Source organism: Bradysia coprophila, unplaced genomic scaffold, assembly GCF_014529535.1.
Source record: "Bradysia coprophila strain Holo2 unplaced genomic scaffold, BU_Bcop_v1 contig_138, whole genome shotgun sequence".
Lineage (NCBI taxonomy): Eukaryota > Metazoa > Arthropoda > Insecta > Diptera > Sciaridae > Bradysia > Bradysia coprophila.
Window position 1 is genome coordinate 4,140,753 of NW_023503409.1, and position 24,533 is coordinate 4,165,285.

The 24,533-nt window shown below is 34.1% G+C and overlaps 6 protein-coding genes across 6 annotated transcripts; 5 read left to right on the top strand and 1 right to left on the bottom strand.

Annotated features, from left to right (window-relative positions):
* The first annotated feature begins 237 nt into the window (after nt 1–237).
* Nucleotides 238–15,014, top strand: LOC119073628 (ras-related protein Rap-2b-like). Its single transcript, XM_037179218.1, has 3 exons — nt 238–1,467; nt 9,796–10,249; nt 14,431–15,014. Exons 2-3 carry the CDS (start codon nt 9,869–9,871, stop codon nt 14,755–14,757), a joined length of 708 nt encoding a protein of 235 aa, XP_037035113.1. The 5' UTR covers nt 238–1,467; nt 9,796–9,868; the 3' UTR covers nt 14,758–15,014.
* Nucleotides 15,015–16,576: 1,562 nt separating this feature from the next.
* On the top strand, nt 16,577–17,548 carry LOC119073629. The gene is made up of 3 exons (XM_037179219.1): nt 16,577–16,715; nt 16,771–17,217; nt 17,274–17,548. The coding sequence occupies exons 1-3, from the start codon at nt 16,649–16,651 to the stop codon at nt 17,462–17,464; spliced, it is 705 nt and encodes a 234-aa protein (XP_037035114.1). The 5' UTR covers nt 16,577–16,648; the 3' UTR covers nt 17,465–17,548.
* A 128-nt stretch (nt 17,549–17,676) lies between these two features.
* LOC119073648 lies at nt 17,677–18,565 on the top strand. Its single transcript, XM_037179246.1, has 3 exons — nt 17,677–17,762; nt 17,828–18,189; nt 18,293–18,565. The coding sequence occupies exons 2-3, from the start codon at nt 17,844–17,846 to the stop codon at nt 18,535–18,537; spliced, it is 591 nt and encodes a 196-aa protein (XP_037035141.1). The 5' UTR covers nt 17,677–17,762; nt 17,828–17,843; the 3' UTR covers nt 18,538–18,565.
* A 129-nt stretch (nt 18,566–18,694) lies between these two features.
* On the bottom strand, nt 18,695–21,235 carry LOC119073637 (glutathione S-transferase 1-like). Its single transcript, XM_037179229.1, has 5 exons — nt 20,925–21,235; nt 19,848–19,896; nt 19,353–19,411; nt 19,141–19,282; nt 18,695–19,083 (listed from the first exon to the last, which is right to left on the bottom strand). Exons 1-5 carry the CDS (start codon nt 21,020–21,022, stop codon nt 18,757–18,759), a joined length of 675 nt encoding a protein of 224 aa, XP_037035124.1. The 5' UTR covers nt 21,023–21,235; the 3' UTR covers nt 18,695–18,756.
* Nucleotides 21,236–22,088: 853 nt separating this feature from the next.
* On the top strand, nt 22,089–23,671 carry LOC119073193 (tigger transposable element-derived protein 6-like). Its single transcript, XM_037178501.1, has 2 exons — nt 22,089–22,680; nt 22,715–23,671. The coding sequence occupies exons 1-2, from the start codon at nt 22,089–22,091 to the stop codon at nt 23,236–23,238; spliced, it is 1,116 nt and encodes a 371-aa protein (XP_037034396.1). The 3' UTR covers nt 23,239–23,671.
* LOC119073194 (stress response protein NST1-like) lies at nt 23,542–24,513 on the top strand. The gene has a single exon (XM_037178502.1). The coding sequence runs from the start codon at nt 23,542–23,544 to the stop codon at nt 24,511–24,513; it is 972 nt and encodes a 323-aa protein (XP_037034397.1).
* Nucleotides 24,514–24,533: the final 20 nt, after the last annotated feature.

Consider the following 24,533-nt stretch of genomic DNA (forward strand, 5'->3'; position numbering starts at 1 on the left):
TTTTGTCATTTTTTGTATTGGTCCTAACATTTTCTAAAAGATAGGATATGCACGCACTTCCTATTTCAGAGAGCATCTACAGTTTAATATGGGATACGCTAAACGCAATATAGCTTCAAGTGATTTTATGTATTGTATGTAGGACTATACAAAGAATATTGGTCGTTTCTGAGACGATTCGTCCGAAATAATTATCTCAAACGGATTTAGGGGTACAAAGGTACAACTCTTTGTTAGAGTTTCCTACACACTGTTCAACCCGCATATTGATCATCAGACTCTGTTTAAATTTTTATTTAATTTTAATTACAAGACGAGCCCTGCTGTTTTGTCTGCGAAAAATTGAATGAATGTCAAGACCAAACTACGTTGTAATGTTTGTTAGTCCTTAAACACCTGTTTTTCTATTATATCCAAGTACATACATTCACTTTCACAAGAGGAGAATCAGAAGTCAAGTCATATACACCAACAATAGAACGGAGTTCGACAAACGAAAGTTATAACATCCATATAGATAGATGTACAACGTCCATAGGTATAATCTTCCTATATATCATCATCATCACAATTTTCATCACGTCCCGCTTTATATACCTTTACAATTCAATTTGTTTATTTTTGATATATAAAATGTAAAGAAAAGTGTAACTAATAACATGGGTCGAGATTTCTTTTTTGTGTGTGAGTAATGAAAGCTTCTTGTCGTTTTTTTATTCGGCAATGCAAAGACGTGGAAGAAATACGAAATAATGAAAATCAGATGTTAGAAATACATAATGTTTTTAAAGCGACACAGCATAAAAGAGGAAAATTCTTTTATGATTTTACTCCAGGAAAATTCAGACACTCGAATTCCATTTCATCGTTTTTTTTTGTTGACGAGATACTATTTGAATGGGATTCAGCTGATGTATTATTTTGGTCGCATGGACAAACTGTACTTCACCTAAATATTGGTACACTTTCACTTCTCCACTGGGTTTAAAAGAAAACGAATTTTTCCTGTACTTTTTGTCTACGCGCGCTTTTTATTTTCTTATGTACAACACTCGATACGTTACGAGTTTACACATTTCTCTATATCTACCAAACAACAACAACCTCCCTTGCGCACTTGCATTTCAAATCCCCATGGAGCATATTGTACGTTTCGTATATAAACGTACCGACAAGCATTTGATATTGTCATTAGTTTCTCGATACTCGTACTTGAATTAACTGAAAAACGATTTCAAACAAACTGCATCCAGATTGATAGAGTAGATAGATATGTTAGAGACGTGTCTGCAATTTTATCTAAAATCATTTTTGCTCGAACACAAAGAACGTTTAACCTAGGTGAAGTGAAGTTACGTTAACTAGTTTCGTTTAATGGTTTGCATGCATATAACAGGACATTAAGCATAGTCGATCAGAGAAGAGTGAAATTTTTGTCAGTTTCATCAAAAAAATAAAATAATTTTGGTAAGTGAGACAAATTGTACCATCAATAATTGTCGCAGATTATCGACATTAAACCCTTCTATGGTTGTCTGTTTAAAAATAACGTTTTAAATTGCAAGAGTTAGGAGTGGAGAATGGCGTCAAACTTATATACAATTTAAATTTTGGGCATTATGTATGGGAATGAAGAGGTGTTTATGGATTCATTATATATTCATTGACTTCTGAAAAACGATGAATTGACCTTTGTCCATCGTCATAACAATATTTTATTAAATTTGCATTTTTAGCAGCCCACCAAAAAAAATGATGCCACAGTCAATGTGTTTGTTATAATTCTTCTTGTCTAACAAGAACTTTCAGTTTCAATCTAAAAGTGAAAGTGATTTTACATAGCAGCTGTAAAAATGATTTGTTTCGATATATTATAGAATATTCAACAAAACATTCGTATAATGCATTTTGTTATAAGATCTAGTGGCTACCTCCTTGTCTATAAAAGGCAGACCAGTCTCTCGAAAAACGTTAGCAGAAACTTATCGATAAGACAATAGATAAATGTAAAACCAGAAATTATAGGGGGATATTTGGAATCGGCGGCTGCATTATAATACTTTTCTCTAGCCTTTAGCTGGTTTAAATGCTTTCCGCTCGCCAACATATAAAATAGTATTTAACATCTTGATGAATGATTAAAAATTGGGATCCATGTATTTACACATTGTACATCTATTGATGCAAGACGAGACGAACATTCATTCTAAGTCGAAGTTATAGCGATGAAAAATGACCCTCTAATTGCAGTTTTAGTTTATAACGAGGAAACAGTCAGTTATGTCCAACGTCTATGTTAATTATACGCTACAAAGCCATAATAAATCGTTAGAGGTCTAGAGAACGTAGTCTTTATCAGATTAGGGTAATCAAATTTGATCTCGGTACACAGGTCGTATGATATGTTTGTACCTCCCTCTTCATCATTCTTGAAGTCCATTGCAACAATGTACTTAGTGTAACACTCACATTTACGTTTACATGCACCGAAAATCGTTCATTTGAATCGTTCCTTCGCTGAAACACCTACAGACCGAAGCTTATATAAATTTGGGCAAACGAGTGGTAATTAATGACCATTTATTTTGTCGGGATTCTATTTTAATATCTTATATTTTCATTAAATTGTTACCAATGGGGGTTGACCAATTCGACGCAGAATGTTATTCTAAACAAAAAAAAAATTGTTCTACGGTATGCCTCTAAAATGCACAGATTTTTTTGTAAAATTAATTTTATTAACAAAGTAAGACCCTAAATCGACCCAATTTTGTCAGCCGCCTTAGATGTGCCAGAGGCCGTTTAGAATCTCGATGAAAATAAGTATGTTTAAGGTGTTCTGAAGCAAGAACAAAATCGGTGTCGACAATTCTGATCAAAAGAATTTCTAAAAACAGTGTAAAATCAAAAATATAGGACCGCTATTTCGTAATTTCCTGACGGGCGGCTGTACGTTTCGAAGTTTAGACGAGCTTAAAAAAGATCAGTGTATTTTAAGTCATACCGTTGACCAATTTTTTGTTTAGAATTGTTTTACGTCGATTAAAAATAACTTATAAAAACTTCAATTCCCCATACCAAATTTAAGACTTTGTAATGGTTAGGACTTAAGCTTTAAGCCATTAAAAATATTGGTTAAAAGAAAAATTTAAAAGAATCGCTCGACTATAATTTCGCTTGGGAAAACTGCTGAGTTTCCTCAGATATGGGCATAATATATGCTAGACAAAAAAAATGTATTTTCTTGATACTTCTGTAGTCTTAAATTTTTTAAAGGATTTTTTTAATCAAAAATATAATTAAAAACGTACAAGTCTAGGCTATAATTTTTGGTGTACACGGTGCTAAAAAAGAACATTTTAAAATCAAATTTTTACAGTCTTTTTTACAATCTGCAACTTTGTTAATCTAAACTTTTGCGATAGATTGAATAGATTGACAATAAGAGACCGCAATAGCCCGAGGTCTCGTTTATTTTTGTTGTCGTTGCCGTTAGGGGCCATTCACAAATTACGCACGCACCAAATTCGAAATTTCAGACCCCCCCTCCCCCCTTGCACGCGAAAATATATGGAGAAAATTTCAAAAATGTATTGAGCGTACGCTTTTGTCAAACCCCCCCTCCCCCCTTAAGAGCGTGCGTAATTTGTGAATGGCCCCTTAACAGATAAAATTGGAACCTGAAGTAGAACGAGTCTAAGAATCTGACAGGTTGATATATCATATTTGGTCAAAGGAGGGTACTGTGCGAAAATCAATTAATTCCCAATTATTTGATTGAGTCTTTTCTCCTTTACATTTTTTCTTTCTAAAAGTTTAAATAATTCAATACTGTTAGCAAGGAAGATATTTTAAAATCGCAGTAACAATCAAACAAAAAAAGTTCTTGAAAGCTAACCTTATAACCTGCAACCAGCAAAGAGATTAATGGGGAGACAGGAAGTTTTGACAGACTGGTCTGCTAAGCTGTGAATCACCTGATTCTAATTTTAAAATTCAGTTGGCGTTTTGGCACTCATTCAACCATACCTACCATAAATGCTGATTTTGTTGTACACAATACAATACAATGAAAGAAATGAACAAACAATAAACATCCTAGGAAACACAAGTGAAATTTAAGCATATCTTGTCGAAAATTAAGGAAAATACTAGAAATGATACTGTTACGAACTTATATTTTATGAACGAAAAATTATATTTTGTCGTCACAAATTGTATTAAGTATGTACCAAGTACTTAATCAAGTACGATTTCTGAAATTTAATTTTTAAATTCTTAATTGAGTTGATTCACATAAACACTTCATTTTATATTGAATTATATACGCTCAGCACTATATACACATCCAGGTGTTGAACGGGCTTTTTCGCATCATTTTTAAACCAAATATTGAACGTGAAACAAATTGAAAGTTGTCTCAGACATGTTCAAGATAAACGTAAATTAAATTATAGTTTGAAAATGGATTTAAGTCCTTCAGTATAATGTACTCTAAATAGGAACTAAGTGTAAGCAAACACTTCATTTGCTGAAAGCGATTGTCTGTTTGTTTTTCGAATTGAAGTGAATATGGTAGATGGAAGTTTTAAATGAACAAAGGTACATCTTTGCGAGATGTTGTACCATACATAATCACATGAGTGATGAGATACTGTGGAAGACATAGGTCTTGGGTTCTATGAGAAATTGAAGAGAACTTCCTTAATTCGGTACGTCGGTATCACCTGCTATTGCTGCATTAGAAACCTAAAGAAACAGAAATCTCGAACACACAGGTATCATCACATCTCTTGGATTAGCATTTCAATCCGTTAAAAATACGCAATGGAAATCTCGTGGTATTTGTTCGAAATAGCGTGTGCTTACATCACGTAAATATTGTATTCATTGTTAGAGCTGTTGAATTGTATCCGGGAAAAGAAATTACTTTTATGTGCACATGGGTAATCTATCGTGCATGAGACATTTTTTACGTACCAATATGAATTCACTCGATATTCTTGTGAGACAAAAAAACGTGCTTCGACAAAATCATAAAAAGGGCAATTTTTTTTTCAAATTGACGTCAGTCATGAATGACAAAAGAAATAAAGGAAAGCCGTGAAGCGAAGCGATTGACTTTTTTTTAAACCTACCGTTACAATACCGTAAAGGATAAAGCTGAGAGAAGCGGACGAATCCTTTACCATTGAACTTCTAATTGCATCCCGGTAACATCCTGAATTTTATCACCACTTGAGAACTTAATTTGTAAATACTAGAAAGAATTCGTGAGTGCGTATCCAGCGTGTGTTCAAATTGTTAGATATCTTTTAAATTCAAAGAAATATTTGTTACTAAGGGAATAGCGGAAATGTGTCTAATGAAATAATGCCTTATATAACCGTAAAATTTTTCATTCTTTTTTCTTCTTAAATTCACTTTGAAACAGACGTATTCGTTACGAAATACGTTCGGCACGTGAAATAATTTTTTTTCCACTTAGCAGTTATTGAATCCTTACATGTTAAAAGAGACATGTATCTAGGACTATGTATAATAGCTACTACATGCGCAAAATTTATAAAATAAATATCGATGGAAATCTTTCAATTCGCGAGCGTACCAGCTTTTATTATATCGTATATAATTATTGCCGTGGTGTTCCTGTATACCAATGTTAAATAATATCGAAACGAAATCCATAAAACAATATAACAACATGAAAGTGATTTTAGAACGTGTTGCGAATTTGTGTTTGGTGTTTTATTATAATTTGATTTATTTGTGTTATCCAGCCAATCTTTTTTTTTCACTTCATGCCTTTGCCATTCTCTCAATTATAAATGCATTTTATTGAAAAATTATTTTTATCTCGTGTTGCGTATATAATACATAAATTGCAATTAAAATGTCTGGTGGAAACTTTAAACAATGAGTTATATCGAAATTCTACCCACTCATCTCATCAGAGAAATAATGCAACAAGTGACGAAAAAATAAGCAAAATGCTATAAATATTGTCAAGAGGGTTGTTTAAATTTGACGTATATATATTGCGGACGAGTTATGAACACGATGCTAAAATGACGTCGCATCCTCTGTATAATCGTCTGATGACAATCGTTTTTTCATGACGCCAAAAAGTACTTTCGATAATCTTGTCAACTGCCAACACCACTTCAAATAATCTAGTCTATTGTACCCAACACTTTCGCAAAGTTACTACTTAGAAGAACAACTCCAATGGAGTTACTCCATGTTGCGAATATATTTACAAATCAAAAAATTTGTTAGCGATATGTTGGTGGACCGCTATCAGCATTCGATTCCCCTTTCCTTTTTCCTAAATATCTTGTCACTTTAAGTGTAATGATGCCATCAAACATAATCGTACTAAGTTGAAACATCGTACGGGGCTACCTAACCCAACACAGATTTAATCTACGTTGATTACTGTGTTGGCTGGTTATGTGTAGGATAGGATTAAGAACATGAAGGACAATGTGACTGATAGATTACCACCTGCAATTATAAACAACGTAAGCACAAAGTATTTAGGTGACCTGTTAAGGCAAAAAACATTCAGTGGGGAAAATATGTAATGCTCATTGCTCAACGTATTGTCATTCACATTTCAGAGAACTGGAAAAAAAAATTAACGGAAGTATACCTCGATTGAATAGATGCACAATTAAGCACAGCTCAACATTTATTTATTTTTTTCTGAACGTAGGATGGATGGTATTATGCTAAGTTATGGGGAGAAAATAGAGATTCTTATTTTTATGTTCTGTTACAAAAAGTTGTTGCTCTACATTCTAACGTTCCATCATAGGAAAAATGATGCCTATTCTCTGTTGAAACAATGATGAGCTACCAAACCGTTTTTACATTTTTAATAGACGGTGAGTGATAAGTGATTCACCCTACATTCCAACATAATCGACGGGATAAACAATGTCATTTGACGGTTTCATAAAATTTATGTCTGGCGAAGTTTTCTTCTTGTTACAATGAAATTTTAGGTCATAAACATTTCATTTTGTTACTATCTAAATAACCCAAAGGATTTGTAAACAAAACTGTTGTATGCATTACAATTACGCGAAATGAGTACATAATAACATCTTTGCCCCAAATTATAACGTATTTATGTCTTACGTATCTATTATACCCCATCAAAATTGAAAAGTATTTTATTATAAAGTAAAAGCGATTTGGCACACAATACAGATAGTATATAAGTATCTTGATGGTAATTTGAGAGAATGTGGAACATTGTCCTCTTTCGAGGAGCACAAGGGTTACACACATAAATAATTGGAAATATACCAAAAATTGACGTCACGGAATGGATGATTTGTCTTATACTTATTTTCTTTCGAGCGCTCCTTTTTTAGAGATAAAATGAAAGTGGTGCATACCAACCCACTTTCCTCAATTAAACTCTATTCAAGAGTCAAATACTCCAGTTTTCTTGGTTGTAGATTACGTTCCAGAATTAAGAGATGCGGAAATATTTTCGCGGATTGTGTGCCAAAAAAATTTACTTAGCCGCCAACATGTCTCAACATTTTTGTAGAACACAACTTAGAATGCGTTTGTCGTTCATTCGTTCGTGACGACATGTGATACACAGCCAGAAAGATGGGTCAACTGTAATTATAAGATATGTTTTGTTCCCGAAAGTAGGTTATAAAGTTTAACATCGTCTCACAACAAAGCATACTTATATGTATCCACATCCACATCATCCTCATTCGCATAGCGAACGTATATTTACTTGGAACAAAGCGAAATGGGTTTTATGTGCTATACATAACTGGCGTTTCAATAAATGGATGTTAATGCTTTTCGTCGGGAATATTTAATATTTCCATTCCGATGACATGCTGAAACATAAATCTTGCAATATTTTGTTGTCGATAAATATCGTTCAACAAATCTGGCACTTTTCGAATTTATTTTATATATAAATGTTTACAATGTTTGATAGGTCACTTCACAGAGTATTTGTTTCGGATTATAGACTAGTAAGAAATGTGGATTTCTAAGTTAACCTTTCATAGACGACCAGTAAATCACTGGTATAATTTTCGAATCTGTTTCTTCTTTTGTTAAAAGTATTTTCGACAGAATGATCGAAAATCATTTCCTTCGTTATGCAGTATTTATCTTCCTTTTCTGTACAACAGATCATTACTTACTTTACCGGCACTACAACCCATTAAAGGTCTTGGCCTTCTCTTTGAAGATTTGATAGGACTGCATCGCACCATCTGGCCTTCGGTCGACCTGCACTCCTCTTCCCTTCAGGTTTGGTTTTCAATATTTTCTTCGGGATACGATTTTCCTCCATCCCTTCCACATGACCACTCAAGTCTACAACAGATCATTAGCAAGAGCTAATATCATTTTTTTCGACGTCGTTGTCTATAACCGATGCAACAGCAACCAAAAGTTATACTGATTTAATATCTTTCGTTTTCCAACACGAATTATCAATTAACAATCACTCAGATTCAACATAGTTTTAATAGGGCCTTAAATAGAGCCTTAACGGAAGCAGAAAAGAAAAAGGGAAGTCGTGTCGTTGAATTTATCGATTAATTCCTCTGTAATAATTTGCATTGATTGATACACAATCTTTTACTTCATTATTTTCAACATACACTTTTACCCGTTACTCGAAAAATTACTGCTGTCGATAACATATGATTGTACATGTAAACGTATTTGTAGTTATGTTGAATTTTTGGTTATTGTTAAATTTTATGTGGCTTCGTTTGATTGTAACCAAAACTCATTGAATGATAAGTAATTTAATAGCAGATAATTACAATAAACGGATCACATAACATTATTGAGACACCTAATACCAGAATTTATTTATGTCCATTATACATACAGTCTATTTTGACCATTGTAAAAATATGTTTTCAGAATTAGAAAATGTATATTTCCATCCAAAAACAATTGAAAACGCACCGTGACGTGACACACCTCTGTAAGCGTTGGCACAATAAGATTGAATATAATTTTGATAAAGTACTACACCGCATAATAATAATTAGTATTTTTAGAATCCATTCATGGTAAGTAAAATTAGCTCTGTGACGAAGAAAACGTCTGCATTGTTCAATTGTATTCCACGGTAAATGAGTAAAAATAAAAGTTTACGTAATCCACAACGTTAAAAATACCGGCACCGAGTTACCTATATTTCCTTGTCAATTGACAATGACGTAAAGACGTAAAATTAATTGTAGTCGTTTCTAATAAATAAGCATTTATGAGCAACATTGCTTTATTTCTCATTTTCTGGGTCTCGAAGTAGACAATTGCTTCAACCGAATGACTTACAAAGAATCGGTCTAAAATGTGTACACTCATCTTAATCTCTCTCAGGTCTAGTGACAATATGGAATAGAAAGAGAAAAAGATAAAAAAATGATTATCTGATATCGACAGCAACGACAGAATAAGAGTAGACGTGACAGAATAAGAGAAGACGTACAGTTAACCTGGTCTTTAATTGTAAAATGAATGTTGAATCAAATGAAGTAGTAGATTATTAGTATCGAACTCTATGCGATCGCTTCAAAAAAACGACTTAAGAGATTTAATAATATTAAACAGGAAAGGTTTATTGAATGACGAGAAATAATACTTTCGTTGATATTATTGAGAAATGAGAAAAGCTTTTTATGAATAATTATTATTGCATGATAAAACTGCATTCTGGATGCTCTGCCTGCGTAAAGTGAAATCATCTTCGTCAATTAATATTTGAAATATTTTTTTTTTCAGACAAATCATTGAAACCTTCCAAACGGATTCAACAAATTATGCCAAAGTGAAAAACTAAATTCAAGAAATTAATATGCCTGGCTCTTGTCAACGACTTCGTTTACCATCACTAGCACCGTTAGTCAAACATGAAAAGTCTGAATTTTTAAAACGCAAAGAACAACATCGTGTTGTTATGATGGGTTCAGCAAAAGTCGGCAAATCATCAATAATATCACAATTTTTATATGACAAATATCTAGCAAGGTATCGCCAAACTGTAGAGGAATTGCATCGCGGCGAATACGAATTGCCCGATGGAGAGTCACTCACCCTAGACATATTAGACACATCGGGTGCATACCAATTTCCAGCTATGCGAGCTTTATCAATTTCCACAGCTGGAGCATTTATCCTCGTTTATGCCGTTGATGATGCCAATTCATGGAAAGAGGTGGAAATGCTAAGAAATCAGGTAAATATTTATTTTACACGATCTTTCTAAGACGAGATGCATCGAACGAAAGTTTGTTAAAGTTTATTTATTTGTTTGCTCGCTTGAAAAACATCTTGCATTATTCATAATGACTAACACTATTCGGTTTGAGCCATAAAAACTTTAAAAAGTTTTCTATTTTATCGCACTGTACAGTATCCGTACACCACATATAAATCATTGTGTGGCAAATTATGCTGTTACGTGAATATAAATCGTATATATATGAAGTATTGGCCATAGACACACGACCATATATAAAAAGTAAATGATTTTACTTCAGGTAGTAAAAAAATTGAATTTGATATCTTCCAGACGGACAATAAAATCAAAAGTTCTCTATAAGATGAGAGAAATAAAAGATGAATGCGTTTTCAATGTAACGAGGAATAAATATAAAGGATGTGAAAGGAAAAATGTATGATGTATATGTATCGTGTTTGGTATGGTCTGTGGTGTGGTATGGTAGGAGTGGTGGCTATACAGTGAAAAAGCTTTGAGATTTTTTCAAGTTTAATGATTCTCGTTTTTGGATTTTATTGCATTTGATAAATTGAGTGATTTATGATGCAAAAAAATTATTTTATGCGAATGATCATAACTAATATTGCAGCATAGACATGATGTGAACAGTAGAGTGAATACCAAAACATTTTTTTTTACTTTAAAGTGCATCAAACGTGCAGTACCACATTTCAGAAAAATAATTCTGCAATTGAAGTTTCTTTATTTCGTTTAAGTCTGGTTCTTAAGATTACCTGGAAATGCACCCCCTCAAATGACTTCAAACAACATATCTTCACTCGTAAACACGTGGTTTTTTGTACGAGCTTATGGCTCTATAAACTCGATTTGAGTTAATTCTATTTCAAAATGAAATTTCAACTGAATTCTATTCGACACAGCAGCGGTGTGTTGTTGATGGCATGCAAATAAAATCAATGTATCCTTAATGACGTGTTACACGTTCAAAATAAATTGAATTAAATGCATTTTAAAATTTCAATTTATTCGATCAACGCATGCATATTTTTATCGCGAAAATGCATTGACAAACTGGTTAAATGAAGTATTTTTAGACCAATAAATTGATGTTCAATTGATGGAATTAACGGAAATTTCGCTAAAATATATAGAAATAGTTCCGCACCATTTGTGAGAGTCAAATGTTTTAGACTACGCACATACCCTAATCAACCCGAATAGTGAGATGTTTGAGATGAATGATTAAGTGTTCTAGATTTACGAATAGAAATCATCTCACCTACATCCCAATCATATATGGGTGCCATTAGTATTCATTGGGGTAGATAGGAATATTTATTAAGTTCAAACTTTTGTGTGGGAATTTCTGTTTAAATAATTTTTCATGCGCTGACAAAATGACATATTCCATTCACACTAAGAATTGACAAATCAGTGAGGAAAATGTTCATTTTGTCCCTTGAACTGTCAATCGGTTTTGTTTATTGATTTGTTAACATTGTTTTCATGATTTTTTTGTGGATTGAGAGATATTTTTACGAAATGCTCACATGAAATAGGTGTTTGTTCCCAGAAGGGAAATGAAATTAGAAATTGTATTGAGGGATTCTTTTGAAAAACAGCCTACCGAAATCGGACGCATTTTCTATTTGAATTTTTTATATATACCTAGAAAGGACTTCGACCCTAGAAGCCAAAACCACTTTCAAAAAAATTCTTCGAAGCTTGTGTTGCAGGTGAAAGGTGAGCAAAAACCGAAAAATTGCAATTTTCTTACAAAATTTTCTCCAGTTACACGAGCCGTACAGGGTAATTAGAAAGGTAATCACATGTACAATTGAGCCAAATAGGGTCTTGATGGTTTTAAAATTCATCCACACTGATATATGTGCAGTTGAAGTTTTCAACAGAAGCCTTACACTATTCGTACAGAAATTTCTCAAGGTACACAAAACGTACATGGTCGTGTGGGGTATCATTTGAAAGGTAATTTTATGTGCTTTTAGGGGTCCCAAATAGGGTCTTATGGGGTTTGGATGCATATGCGATGAAATATGGGCACTTAAACATTTCAACTTCTATTTCATCGCATTTGCATCCAAACCCCATAAGTCCCTATTTGGCCTAAAAGCACATAAAATTACCTTTCAAATGATACCCCACACGACCATGAACTTTTGTGTACCTCGAGAAATTTCTGTAAGAATAGTGTAAGTCTTCGGTTGAAAACTTCAACTGCACATATTTCAGTGTGGATGAATTTTAAAACCATCAAGTCCCTATTCGGCTTTCTAAAGACTCCTTACACGACCCTGTACGTGTGACTGGAGAAAATTTTGTAAGAAAATTGCAATTTTTCGGTTTTTGCTCACCTTTAACCTGCAACACAAGCTTCGATGAATTTTTTTGAAAGTGGTTTTGGCTTCTAGGGTCGAAGTCCTTTCTAAGTATGTATTGGTTATTCGTGTACCTGTTTTGGACGATTGATTTTAGGAAATTTCGCGGATTGTATGCCGAACGAAGTGAGGCTTACAAGCGAAAGTGCCTTAAATCAACCGTCCCAAACAGGTGCACATGTAAGTTTTCATGAAGAGGGCCGGAAACCCGAGAAATCTTTTTCGGCCCCGAAGCATGAAAATTACAATTTTCGTAGTTAATGAAAAAAAAATTCTAATAGAAAATGCGTCCCATTTCGGTAGGCTGTTTTTCAAAAGAATCCCTCATTTTCATGATGTTGTCACTCGAAAAAATGCAATTTCCAGCTTTTTTCGTAGATAAACACTATTTTCTCACCTGTGTTGTGAAAAACTTTTTGTTCACCTCGAAGAAATGGTTATTTGTTGAACAAGAGCGATAGTTGGAATTTCCTATTTCTCCCGGTAAACCCATAATTTTTATCCGTGGGTGGCGTGAGTAACTGTTTTTATCCACGAAACAAACACATTAATCACCATTTTTTTAAAACCAAATCAGAGGTACAGTTTTAAAGAGAAAAAAAACTCTGGGTCACTATGGTACAAACAGGAGTTGAGAAAAAAAAATCTCAGTTTTATTGTCATCAGACAACAAACGAAATCTTCTCACAGTATTTGAGTGGAGAAAATAAGGTTATTCACGCCGTACGGATGAAAAATATTAAATTCCAGCTCAGTGTTGCATTTCGTAGAAAATAAGTATTTCGTATGACGTATTTTGTATGGATATTTCCCTCCTGACTGAGACTCTTGTTGGGATTTCCTGTTTTGTCCTATTCCTTGGTAAAACAGATGACTGCAGATTTAGCCCCTTTTTCATGAATTTCTAGAGATATTCGTCCTTAAAAGCGATTTTCTTTTACTTACTGTTGGTCGCAGTTCGCAATTGAAAATATTTTTTTTTTCAACGGAATTTTTTCCACTTCGTAATTTGTAAACACACAATTCTCAAAAGATCGTCACCAGGCGGGCTTGTATCTTTTTGTACTCAGTAAATGCGCTTAAACAAACCAATTTTCAAATTAAATATTTATAAGAACCGATTTTTCCACGTAGGAAAATGAACTCATAACATTTTTCTATTCAGTTGAATGTATATACAAATGAACGAATTAAATTGTAACCGTATGGAAAGAAATATATAGGGTTGACGCTTTTCATGTCGTGTATATAGTCCCAGTCAATTGCCATTAACATAAACATGATGAAGTGGAGAATCTCTTTAATGTTTATGCAAATTTGTTATATGCGAAACTTAATTAAAATGAGAATTAATCAGGTCATTGAATACGATTTACAAATCATGAAAATTACTCTTCAAGATGTCTCTCTTTATAGCAGAAGTGTCCGTAGTGTTTTTTTTAAAGTTTTCAAACAAATGAATACGATAAATCGAACCCTCTATACGACTACAGCGCGTAATACAGTGCAACAATCACAAATTTGATTATCTGATATTTGTTTTATATCGGGGGTCTTGCGAAGCCTATACACGTTGGGTTGCGTCTGAAAAGCTATGTCATATATATTAAAGTTCTTCTCTTAGTTTCACAGGTTACCATCCGCTAACTTACTAAAAGCTTCAAAAGCTTAGAAATTAATTCAAATGCAAATTTCTAATTTGTTTCACAATTTTGATGTTCCAATTGATCAAAATGAAATGGTCTGCAAATGTTATAATTTACTCATCTCATTCTATAGATCATTGAATGCCGTGGACATCGTGTACCCATTGTGGTTGTGGGAAATAAAGTGGACTTAATGGACCGACAAATTGAAAAGGATTATGTTGAATCAATTGTCTGTGATGATTGGTGTTGCGGATATATGGAATGTTCAGCCAAAGAAAATATCGGCATTATCGAAGTGTTTAAAGAGCTGCTGGTCCAGGCAAAAATACGTTACAATTTAAGTCCGGCTGTTCGACGAAGACGGCAATCGCTACCATCGTACTCAGCACAGAATACGAATACGAAATTGCATTCAACGAAATATTCATTAAAACGACATTCGTGTACCGTGGCCTAAAAAATATTTTTAGTTTGAAAATCAAGTAGAAATACTGTTTAAGGATACAATAAATATTTTGCAGTAAGATTATACTTAAAACTATTATAGTCGCATGAATACGATTGGTTTAGATAAAAAACAAAAATTGTGTGTTCCACAATGTTAGAGAAGTAGTTTATACAAAAGTACTATACAATTTGAGAGTTATTACGATTCACCTTTATTGGGTTTAAGTAAACTAACATCATAATTTATTAAATATTGAAAGAAAGAAAAAAAAAACAATAAAAAACGAACGAAAATCGTAGTCTTTATGAAAATAGTCCAATCCAATGTTTATTTTATGGACTACAAGATTATATATTATGGTGATTTGATTCGATTATAATAAAAACTCTCACCACAGCCATATTACCAACTATTCCATACAATTGCAGATTATTCTTTGTGCACATAATTTTCGCAAACACATAAGAAATGCAAAAAGAAAATTGATTTAAAAAGAAAGTTTTTCGCGCAGGACATACCAAACGTTAAGGAAACGAGTGTGTGATGTTCGTGTATGGAGGCGGTTTAGCTTAATTTACGGTAATGCACGAAACTGTTTGGCCTGTAGTTAATATGCTGTCTGATCTTATACAGTATTATTTGAACAAATGAAGTGATAGATTTTATGATTGAATTATATTGCGAGGCGACAAAGCAGGTTCTAAAAGGTTAATGGTGAAGTTTGTGAAGTAACAATGACAAATTCTACAAACGACATTATTTTTAAATCCTACAGCCTACAAACAAACAATACACGCCGTGGATAATTCATAATATCAGAGTTGAACTGAATTTAATGTCCTCAGTTGATACGATATGCAGGAAATTTTGATTGACTAAAATAACCACCCACTTTTTTGTGCAAAATTTGTCCATTCTTTTTTTTAATTTAACCAAAATGAGAAAATTTAGAAAACTGTTGGAAAATTCTGGAAAATATGGGACAAAAATGTCATAAAAATAGTCCCTGTATTTATGGAATAAATGTGCGTTACCCCTCGACGCATACAAAAAGAGGAGTTTACCGATATTAGAATTTTGTTGCAATGCTAAGTTTCTTAATTCATACAAGATGTTCATACACTCAAAACTGAAATAATATTAAATTTAGTAGTCATTGTTTATTGCATTAAAAATAACAAAATATACAAGAAAAATAACAATATTTTCTTTCAAAAATAAAGAAAAACGTTTTTTCTTTCCTCTCGCATTTGAAGCAACGGCTAGTCATCACTGTTATCTACATTGGCGACCCTAAAAAAATGAAATAAACTAGAGATGAGAGTTAAGGTTTATCTGAGTCCAAAGCCGGGTGTCACAAAATCATTTACCCTTTCACAGACGGCAGATATTTCAGCAGTTTTAATGCTGACCACATTAATCAGTTCTTCTCTATTAATTTATTCTAAAGAAAGAGTTCTTACGATAAACTCATAACTTTTTCCAAATTTCTCTCAAAATCTTTTAATATTTTCCAAAACATTTTCCGGAAAAACAGGAAAAACCTTTAGGAAAAACCGGAAAACATTTTGAGAAAAAAGGGAAAATTTAGACAAAAATTGGTAAAAATAGTCTATGGTTCATACTTTACGTAGCAAAATTAATGGTAAAACTAATGAAGTATTAAAAGTATTGATCACCTGAATAGAAGCAATAGAAGCAGGGATTGGACATGCGTCACGAGTAATTCAAAGAGATCGAACAGTGTATAAAATGACTTCTATATTGTCGAGACAATCACAGTTTTATCGTTTTTCTATTATCAAATTAATTTCTCACTATCATTTATGTCGACCGTTTATCAACCTTTTTTAATAGAAGAACGTACCACAAAAACAAAAACAAATTCCATTCGTGTGAGATGAATTTCGATGCTACGAAATTCCCTGAATTGCGTGAAAGAAAACTTGACAATGGCTTAGTTGAAGGTAACTCATTTCTTTTGTAACAATGAAAGCTGGAAAATTTGTAATTGTTTTACAGAATGTATAAATTACAACTATGATTCGTTTTCGACGACAAGTACAAACTACAGTTGTTCCACCATATCCTGCAGCATTAATGACAACGAACTTTACATAGAAAACAATCATGGATATTCATCTCACAGTTGGGAAAATGTAGCTGTAGCTGCACCGAGTGTTAATATCGGAAGTATTACGGTACAGAATGGAACCGACGTTACATTCGGAAATAAAATTGTTTTCAATACGCCGGTAGAAATAAATCACTTGGTTGTCAATTATGGAGAGCCAAATGTAGACGCGCTTAAAAATAGGAATAAAACTGCAGAACGGAAATTGGCATGGAAAGCTAGAGCACAATATTACTATAGTAATCATCCATGCAAGGTGTATTCGATTATCTCAGCTATTGCGGTCATGGTAGCAGCGTTCCTTATATTAGTCGGATATTATTTCGATCCTTTCGGTAATTTACTTACTCAACTGTTAGTTCAAGTTCCACAATGCCTTTCTTCATTTTAGAAAATAAGACAATGTGTGAGGAATTAACTTCGAACCCATCGTTCTATGCGTGTGGATTCGCGAAGGCATGTACTCGATGCAAAGCCATGTTTTCACACAAGGAAATTTGTCGGTCTCATTACGATGATAGTTGCGGCGACTTGCGATGTTTTTGCAAACCTCGTTGTACACCAGAAGATTGCCAGACTTAAGTGATAGTGACATCAGTGGTAATTTGAGAACATTAACACATTTATATGGAATTTTTTTGGTGTGATGCTTAGAAATAAAGTTTTAAAAAGATTAGGTGTGTTTCGGTCGTCAGTTTTTTACAGACGACTTGCGTCACTAAGCTAACTTGTTACGTACGTCCATATGGATTATCTCTAACATTTTATGATTCAACGCATTTATATCGTACGATTGTTGAAAGACTATAACGTTAAAAGTAATCTCCGAATTCGCATGAAAATAACAACTGGAAATCAACAATTTTTGACGCCATGAAAGGTAGTAGTAATATTTTCACATTAAAATTGGTAGTGTGCGTTCTTTATGTTAATACTGCTTTAAAGTTACCCTTCATGTCTGATGGCTGCTAATTCAATTGCGTCAAGCTCATCCTTCAAGTCAGACATTTACGGATTGTCAAATGAGGCAGTGGATAAGATTACTTCCTCTAGCCCTAACATCGACAGTATCACAGTGGAAAATTCCGTTGACGTTACGATTGGTAATAGAACATTTTTCAATTCACCAAATATGCCGGAAGATTTAAGCGTAGGAAAAACGGTTGATGATACCAAAACTATGAACCAATCAGGACCAAATGATCGTAATTTTTATCGGAATAGACGACTCAATTTTTGCATTTGTACAGCTTTGGCAGTGATAATAGCAACATTAGTTTTGGTTATTTGTTTTTCGAAGTATTTTGGTAAGTACTACACGCAAGAGGCTCACTACCACTCACTGATACCAAAATACTCAACGTTTTTCATTTCTCTGAATTTTTTTAAATAACAAAGTTATCACTTAAGGAGGACCACCAAAGGAATCATCTACATGTGAAGAAGTACCTTCGGATCCATCCTACCTTGCATGTGGATATGAATCTTCATGTTCCGTTTGTGGTAGGCAATATCCAGATAAAGAAATTTGTCAGTCGTATTATGCAGCTAGCTGTGGCGAAATACGTTGCTTCTGTAAACCTTATTGTGCATCACAAGATTGCCTATCTAGCGACGCTAGACGTTCTAACAATCAGTCATTTGTTTTTTCATGATTTTTTGTCACAATGAAGCTTTTCAAATGAAAAAAAATCTTTTGATTATATAAGTAGTGCTTATTAAGCACACACCTTGTTGATAACTTTCCCTTTGTTTGCGGAGATCCTGAAGAAAGGACTTATGTAAGTTCAGAGAATACAAAATTAATTTTTTTTTTAATTTTTTTAATTCGGTGTCAGCTTGAGGTTTGAGTGTACCATTTTCTCAACGTGAAATTAAGAAGAATTTAATTTATTAGCCGCTAAACAATTCTCAAATCTAGTCTGTAATTGTTGCACCCCTTCATCATTAATATCATGGAAATTCGGAATGGACGACACTCTTTCCATCCATGCAGCTAACTTCGGATACTTATGTTTATCGATTGCCACCAATTTATCTAACGTTAGCAAATCAATGCAGCAACATATATCTGCGAGAGTTAAATTATTTCCAACTAGATATTCGTCCTTTAAAAGCTTTTCGGTGAAATCATATGCCTTGTGTGTCAGCTCGAAAGATTCTGGTTGAATTTCGGATTTTCCACCATATAAAATAGTTCTCTGGAAGAGGTCCTTGCTTTAGCATAAACTGTAAAGAATGAAATCAATTTTCCCTACCACAAAACTTGTCATTGCGCCGAATATGATCCCTGTATCAAAATGAAAACGTTGATCGATTTTCGCTCGTGTTAGAAGATCCTTCGGATAGAGGGAATCTGATTTAGCATATTTTGAGACTAGGTATGACATGATTGCATGACTAATTCGTAAAAATGAAAACCAAATAAAATTACAAATAGTTTATCTAAGTTACGAAGAACACCACTCACCTATCCCAGATCACTTCACCATCGTCTATCAAAGTCGGAACGGTATGGTGTGGATTAATCTAGATTGGCAGAGTAAAAAAATTCAATTTAAGTACGATCCATTATTGAATTTACTATGTGCGGGATGGGAACTTTGTTGTCATAACCTTTCACAAACGGCAATCATATCACCAGCGTAATTATCGAATCTGTCATTCTAGTGATCTAAATGTTTTCAACTAGCTGATTATCAGCCAGTCCAAAACACTTAGATCAGCCGCTGATGTAAAGTCTCTTACTTCGACAGTTTTAATATGCTGGACTTTTCATTTGAAAGAGTTCAAAAAGTTTTGTCCTCTCACTCATCTAGGATGAGCGTAAAAGAGACCAACATATAATTTACTTAACTTCACTTTTATAAGAATAGTTCAGTATAAGACCGCATCAGTCAGACTTCAAATCTTATTTATGTTGCAGCTGCCCATAACTCATTTTCTTCAAAATCTAGGTACTTACCGTAATAAATGTCTCGCTGAGATGTTCTTTTTTTGCAAAGTCAACCACCCTGAAAAATTATCGTCTTTTTAAATTTCTCATTTCTTAATGTGGTGCTAGAACCCTAAGTAAGACTTCCATGTCGGTAGTGTTCAATTCTAAGTATTATAAAGTTTATAAAACAAGCGTTGGATCTCAATTTGTCATCTGATCACAAAATTAAATTTCTTGGACTAAATAACCTAGATAAGAAAATGTTATCAAAATGCAACAATTGAGTTGATACCTTGGACGACCTTATCGAAGATAGGTAAAAACCAACGAAAACAGTTGCTATTTGTGTATTTGGGCAAATGAACTTAAATAGAAGTTATAAGAATTGAATGAACCATTCCAACATTCACTTATATCATAAGATTACAATTAAAAAGTGTATATCAGCTGATCTATCGGCTGATTTATACGCACGAATTGCTGAAAGTTTTTGAAGGTCGATTCCAGAAACTTAAAATTTGGTAGATTCACTCAATTGATCTAATGCGAACACAATCTAACGTCCTATACATATTTATCTATTTTGTAGTTCAAGGTTTTACCCATTCCAAACCTCTTGAAAATTGTTTTATTTATCTCCTTTTTTTCAAACTTACAAACTTTCACTTTGATCTGCTCTTAGACATTCTCAATCATTTGAAGAAAAAAAAAATGAGCTCAATATTTATGCTGTTCCAGTGAAATAACATTTTTTTACAAGAACTTTGTTATTGCATTTTTTATGGTAAAAAGACAAATTTATTCATCTCAATGCTTCAATGTTTCATTGACGAACATGTTTTTTCAATGAATAAAAAGTTTACTCTAGCGCGTAGTTCTTTGCTTAAAATCATTAAAAAAAAATACTATCGCAGGTACCATCAACAGCAGCAAGTCTACACAGTATAATCCCACATATAATAGCTTTACAATTCACATTTTTAATAAATTGAAGAACCAGTTCGTACAATATAATGATATAATTGAAAACATATAATCATATTTAATGGTCATAGTCATGACAATAATAAATTAAATGTTAACTCATTATAACAGTTGAATTACCTCAAGTCCAAATCCAGGTCAATTATTTTTGCAGTTTGTATTACAGCTCTAGACGGGGGACTGAATTGTGCATAGTACAAAATGGGCTTTGACATCATGCGAATTTTATGGAACTCGATGGATTTAGTAACAACACTCAAATAATTTCAATTTTGTCAATGATGGAAAAAGTCAAATACCAAAAAAAAAAATAATTATTAAATTGCCCAAATGAAACTAATGCATGAACAACGAATGTTTCTTTTTTTTTTCTTGTTGTTCTTTGTCAACGTTATGTATGTATAGCTGCTCCAAGAGAACTGATACGTTCGAGAAATTATTCTGTGAAGGTTTATAAATAAGACGTTAAAATTAGCATTAGTTACTGTAGCAATTATGAAGACTCGGACGTAGGAAAGAGGGCGTGTGGAATTGAAATTTATCGAGATTCATATGTCATACATTTTTAAACATATCTCGTGTCCGTTAAAATCATAGAGTTTATACTCGAGAGGTGGCATGGTGTTGCTGTCGATCAAAGAAAACCACAAAAATATTTGGAAAACCAGACAAGTTTAAATAATAACCATGACACCTTTCGAGTGTATCTCTATGGTTTAAACCGTTAAAAATTATAGTAACGTTACTGCACTGGTACCCGACACTGTCCTAAACCCCAACATCTTTGAATAAAACTTCAAATATTACGATTTTCAGAGTCCTAAAACAAAATGCTGTAATTTAATGAGCTGCGCCTATACCTATACCTTACATTGCACTCATTCAATATTTCCTCAGTTATTATACCAAATTTTAAAAAATGATCGAAGTAACCTACAGCAATTATTGTCAGAAAATTGAAATTTCGCTGTTGTTTTCTGTTACAAGTGCACTCCTAATTCGTAAGTATTTTTTGTTATCAAAAACAGATTTATCCACAAAATGTGTTAATTATAAGCAAGTGTAGCATGTCTCTAACTAAATCAATGAAAAATATTTCCAAAAAAATTGGTTTTTCCCAAAATATTCAAGAAAAAGAGTGTGTCGGAAATCAGAACGAAAAAAAAGTGACGATGTGCAGTGTCCGACAATAGTGTTTTGAACTCAATGAATCTAATATAATCTTCAAAAAAATGACCAACTTCTACGGATTTATAACATTCGCTCTAACATTTTAGGACAAAAATGTCTGGTAATCGCAGTTACACCGATCAAGATGTTAACCGCGCTCTCGAAGAAATTCTCAATGGAGCATCGATATCAGAAAGTGCTCGAAAGTTCGGAATCCCACGATCAACACTGTCAGAGAAGCGCAGTGGACATCTTCCGACTGAACATAAGATGGGGCCTCCAACAATTTTGAGCCCAGACGAAGAATCTCTGCTTGAAAAATGGATTTTTCATGTTGGTACAGCTGGATTTCCGGTTACGAAAGACCAGCTGCTGTACAGTGTTCAGAAGCTCCTGAATCATTCCAAAATAAAAACAATTTTCACCGACAATCGTCCTGGCAGAAAGTGGTACGAAGCGTTTACGAGACGTCATCCATTAATTATCAAAAAGCAATGCCAGAATTTAACTGCTGCTCGAGCAAGTGTCACCGAGGAAGGGTTACGTTCTTGGTTTGAAGAGGTCCGTCAATACCTTGCGAATACAGGGAACGTTGACATTTTGAATGATCCCAAGCGAATCTTTAATATGGACGAATCTGGATTTTTCTTGAACCCGAAACCAGGAAAGGTAATCCGGTCATTTCATGTACGTTTCATTTACACCAATTAAACTTGTTGTCAATTACATGAAGATACAAGGAGACGAGAAAGAAATGATTACCGTTCTGATCGGTGGCAATGCTAGCGGCGTAAAAACTCCACCGTTGGTCATGTTCCCTTATCAGCGGCTACCTGCCAACATCGTGAACGACATGCCAGACAACTGGGCGTTTGGTAGATCTTTAAACGGTTGGATGACGGCTGAATCGTTTTATGAATATGTCACCAATTGTTTCTATCCGTGGCTGGTTGAGAGCAGCATCGTGTTGCCGATCGTTCTGTTCGTGGATGGACATTCGTCGCATATTACATACCATCTGAGCGAGTTTTGTCGTGAGAAAAAAATTATTCTCATTGCACTCCATCCGAATGCCACTCATTTGCTGCAGCCAATGGACGTGTCAGTATTTCACTCTTTGAAGTGCCACTGGCTAAAAGCCGCTTTGAACTATCCGAAAAACAATAATGGTGCGAGAATAACCCGTGATAAATTTTCTAAAGTCTTGCAACAGGTAAGCGAATTGCGTAATAATTTGATAGGGCGATCCAAGCTTTATTTATAGTGAAGTTGGATGGTGGATTTGTGAAGTACTAAAGTACATTGACAATTTATCCGAAACACGTCTGTAACGTCAAATATTTTTGTTTTGATTTCTAGGTACTCGAAAATAACATTACAGATGTTATTGTTGCTAATGGATTCGTTAAGTCTGGGCTTTATCCATTCAATGCAGACTCAATCGACTATGGACAACTTTTAAAACGGCAGAAATCGGACGATAGTGTTGATATCAGCATCGGAAACCCTGTGCCGTTACCTGAACATCGATCGTCACAATTTCTGGAACAATTCGAATGTAAATTGGATGCGAGCTTGCTACAATCTTTCAAGAATTCGGCAGATAATTCCGCAGAATGGTTCCGAAAGTGAACGAAACAGCTTGGTGGTAATTTCCGATCAAGATATTGAAATCGAATATCTTGATACAACCTACGAAGAGTTCCTAGAGCACGTTCAGATAATTGAGATCCTCAATTCGAGCAGCAATGTCACGGAATTGGGTGCCGTCATCGAAATTAACGATGCCAAGGTGGAATCTGCTGATGCCTCTACAGCAACCACTACATCAAAAGTTCAAAGCGCTGTGGGTGTTTCAATTTACGACGCAAGTGTTCCGGATAATCTAAATTTGGAGACCGAAAGCATTCCGTGTGATGATGACGATCTCGACACGGCTACACCATTGAACGACTCAGATGACGAAATGAGCTTGAATTCGACCGACGAAGACGCAACTACTGATATGATCGACGCAACTGTGCCAAGTGACGACTTTTCACATGTACCTGCTGGCTTTCCGAAATACTTTCAAGATTCAATGTTTTGGCCTGGGAGAGCATCCGTCAGTTCGACATCGTCAACGTCTAAACCGAAGCGGAAACCCAAGGAAAAAGTCCCCGCAGTTTTGATATCAAAGGATTTCATCGAATATTTGAAGCATAAGGAAAACGAAAAGCTGCGTTTGGAAACGGAGAAGGCTGATCGGCAGAAGCAGCGAGAGGTAAAGAAATTGGAAAAACAGAAACAGGAAGAAGAAAAGGAAAAGGCAATGCAGGAACGGAAGTTGGAAAAGCAGCGAAAAGAAAAAGAAAAGGAAAAGGTGAAGTTGGACAAAATTTTGGAGAAGCAGAGAAAGGAAGAAGAAAAGGAGAAGCGGAAATTGGAAAAGCAGCAAAACGAAGAGCATAAGAAGAAGCGAAAGACGGAAAAACAATCGGCAATTAAAACACGGAAAATTGAGAAAGCGAAGAAAGAGGGAAGAGGAACGACCGATTAATTCTCTTGCGACGAATTTCA

What these genes read in the sequence shown, in the direction of transcription:
- LOC119073628 (XM_037179218.1), top strand. Translation starts at nt 9,869, where the DNA reads ATGCCTGGCTCTTGTCAACGACTTCGTTTACCATCACTAGCACCGTTA. An exon ending in TGGAAATGCTAAGAAATCAG is followed by an intron (nt 10,250 to 14,430) that starts GTAAATATTTAT and finishes CTCATTCTATAG; the next exon opens with ATCATTGAATGCCGTGGACA.
- LOC119073629 (XM_037179219.1), top strand. Translation starts at nt 16,649, where the DNA reads ATGAATTTCGATGCTACGAAATTCCCTGAATTGCGTGAAAGAAAACTT. An exon ending in TGACAATGGCTTAGTTGAAG is followed by an intron (nt 16,716 to 16,770) that starts GTAACTCATTTC and finishes ATTGTTTTACAG; the next exon opens with AATGTATAAATTACAACTAT. An exon ending in ATATTATTTCGATCCTTTCG is followed by an intron (nt 17,218 to 17,273) that starts GTAATTTACTTA and finishes TCTTCATTTTAG; the next exon opens with AAAATAAGACAATGTGTGAG.
- LOC119073648 (XM_037179246.1), top strand. Translation starts at nt 17,844, where the DNA reads ATGGCTGCTAATTCAATTGCGTCAAGCTCATCCTTCAAGTCAGACATT. An exon ending in TTGTTTTTCGAAGTATTTTG is followed by an intron (nt 18,190 to 18,292) that starts GTAAGTACTACA and finishes TTATCACTTAAG; the next exon opens with GAGGACCACCAAAGGAATCA.
- LOC119073637 (XM_037179229.1), bottom strand. Translation starts at nt 21,022, where the DNA reads ATGATGTCAAAGCCCATTTTGTACTATGCACAATTCAGTCCCCCGTCT. An exon ending in GACCTGGATTTGGACTTGAG is followed by an intron (nt 19,897 to 20,924) that starts GTAATTCAACTG and finishes ATAATTTTTCAG; the next exon opens with GGTGGTTGACTTTGCAAAAA. An exon ending in TCAGCGAGACATTTATTACG is followed by an intron (nt 19,412 to 19,847) that starts GTAAGTACCTAG and finishes CTGCCAATCTAG; the next exon opens with ATTAATCCACACCATACCGT.
- LOC119073193 (XM_037178501.1), top strand. Translation starts at nt 22,089, where the DNA reads ATGTCTGGTAATCGCAGTTACACCGATCAAGATGTTAACCGCGCTCTC. An exon ending in TGTACGTTTCATTTACACCA is followed by an intron (nt 22,681 to 22,714) that starts ATTAAACTTGTT and finishes TGAAGATACAAG; the next exon opens with GAGACGAGAAAGAAATGATT.
- LOC119073194 (XM_037178502.1), top strand. Translation starts at nt 23,542, where the DNA reads ATGCGAGCTTGCTACAATCTTTCAAGAATTCGGCAGATAATTCCGCAG.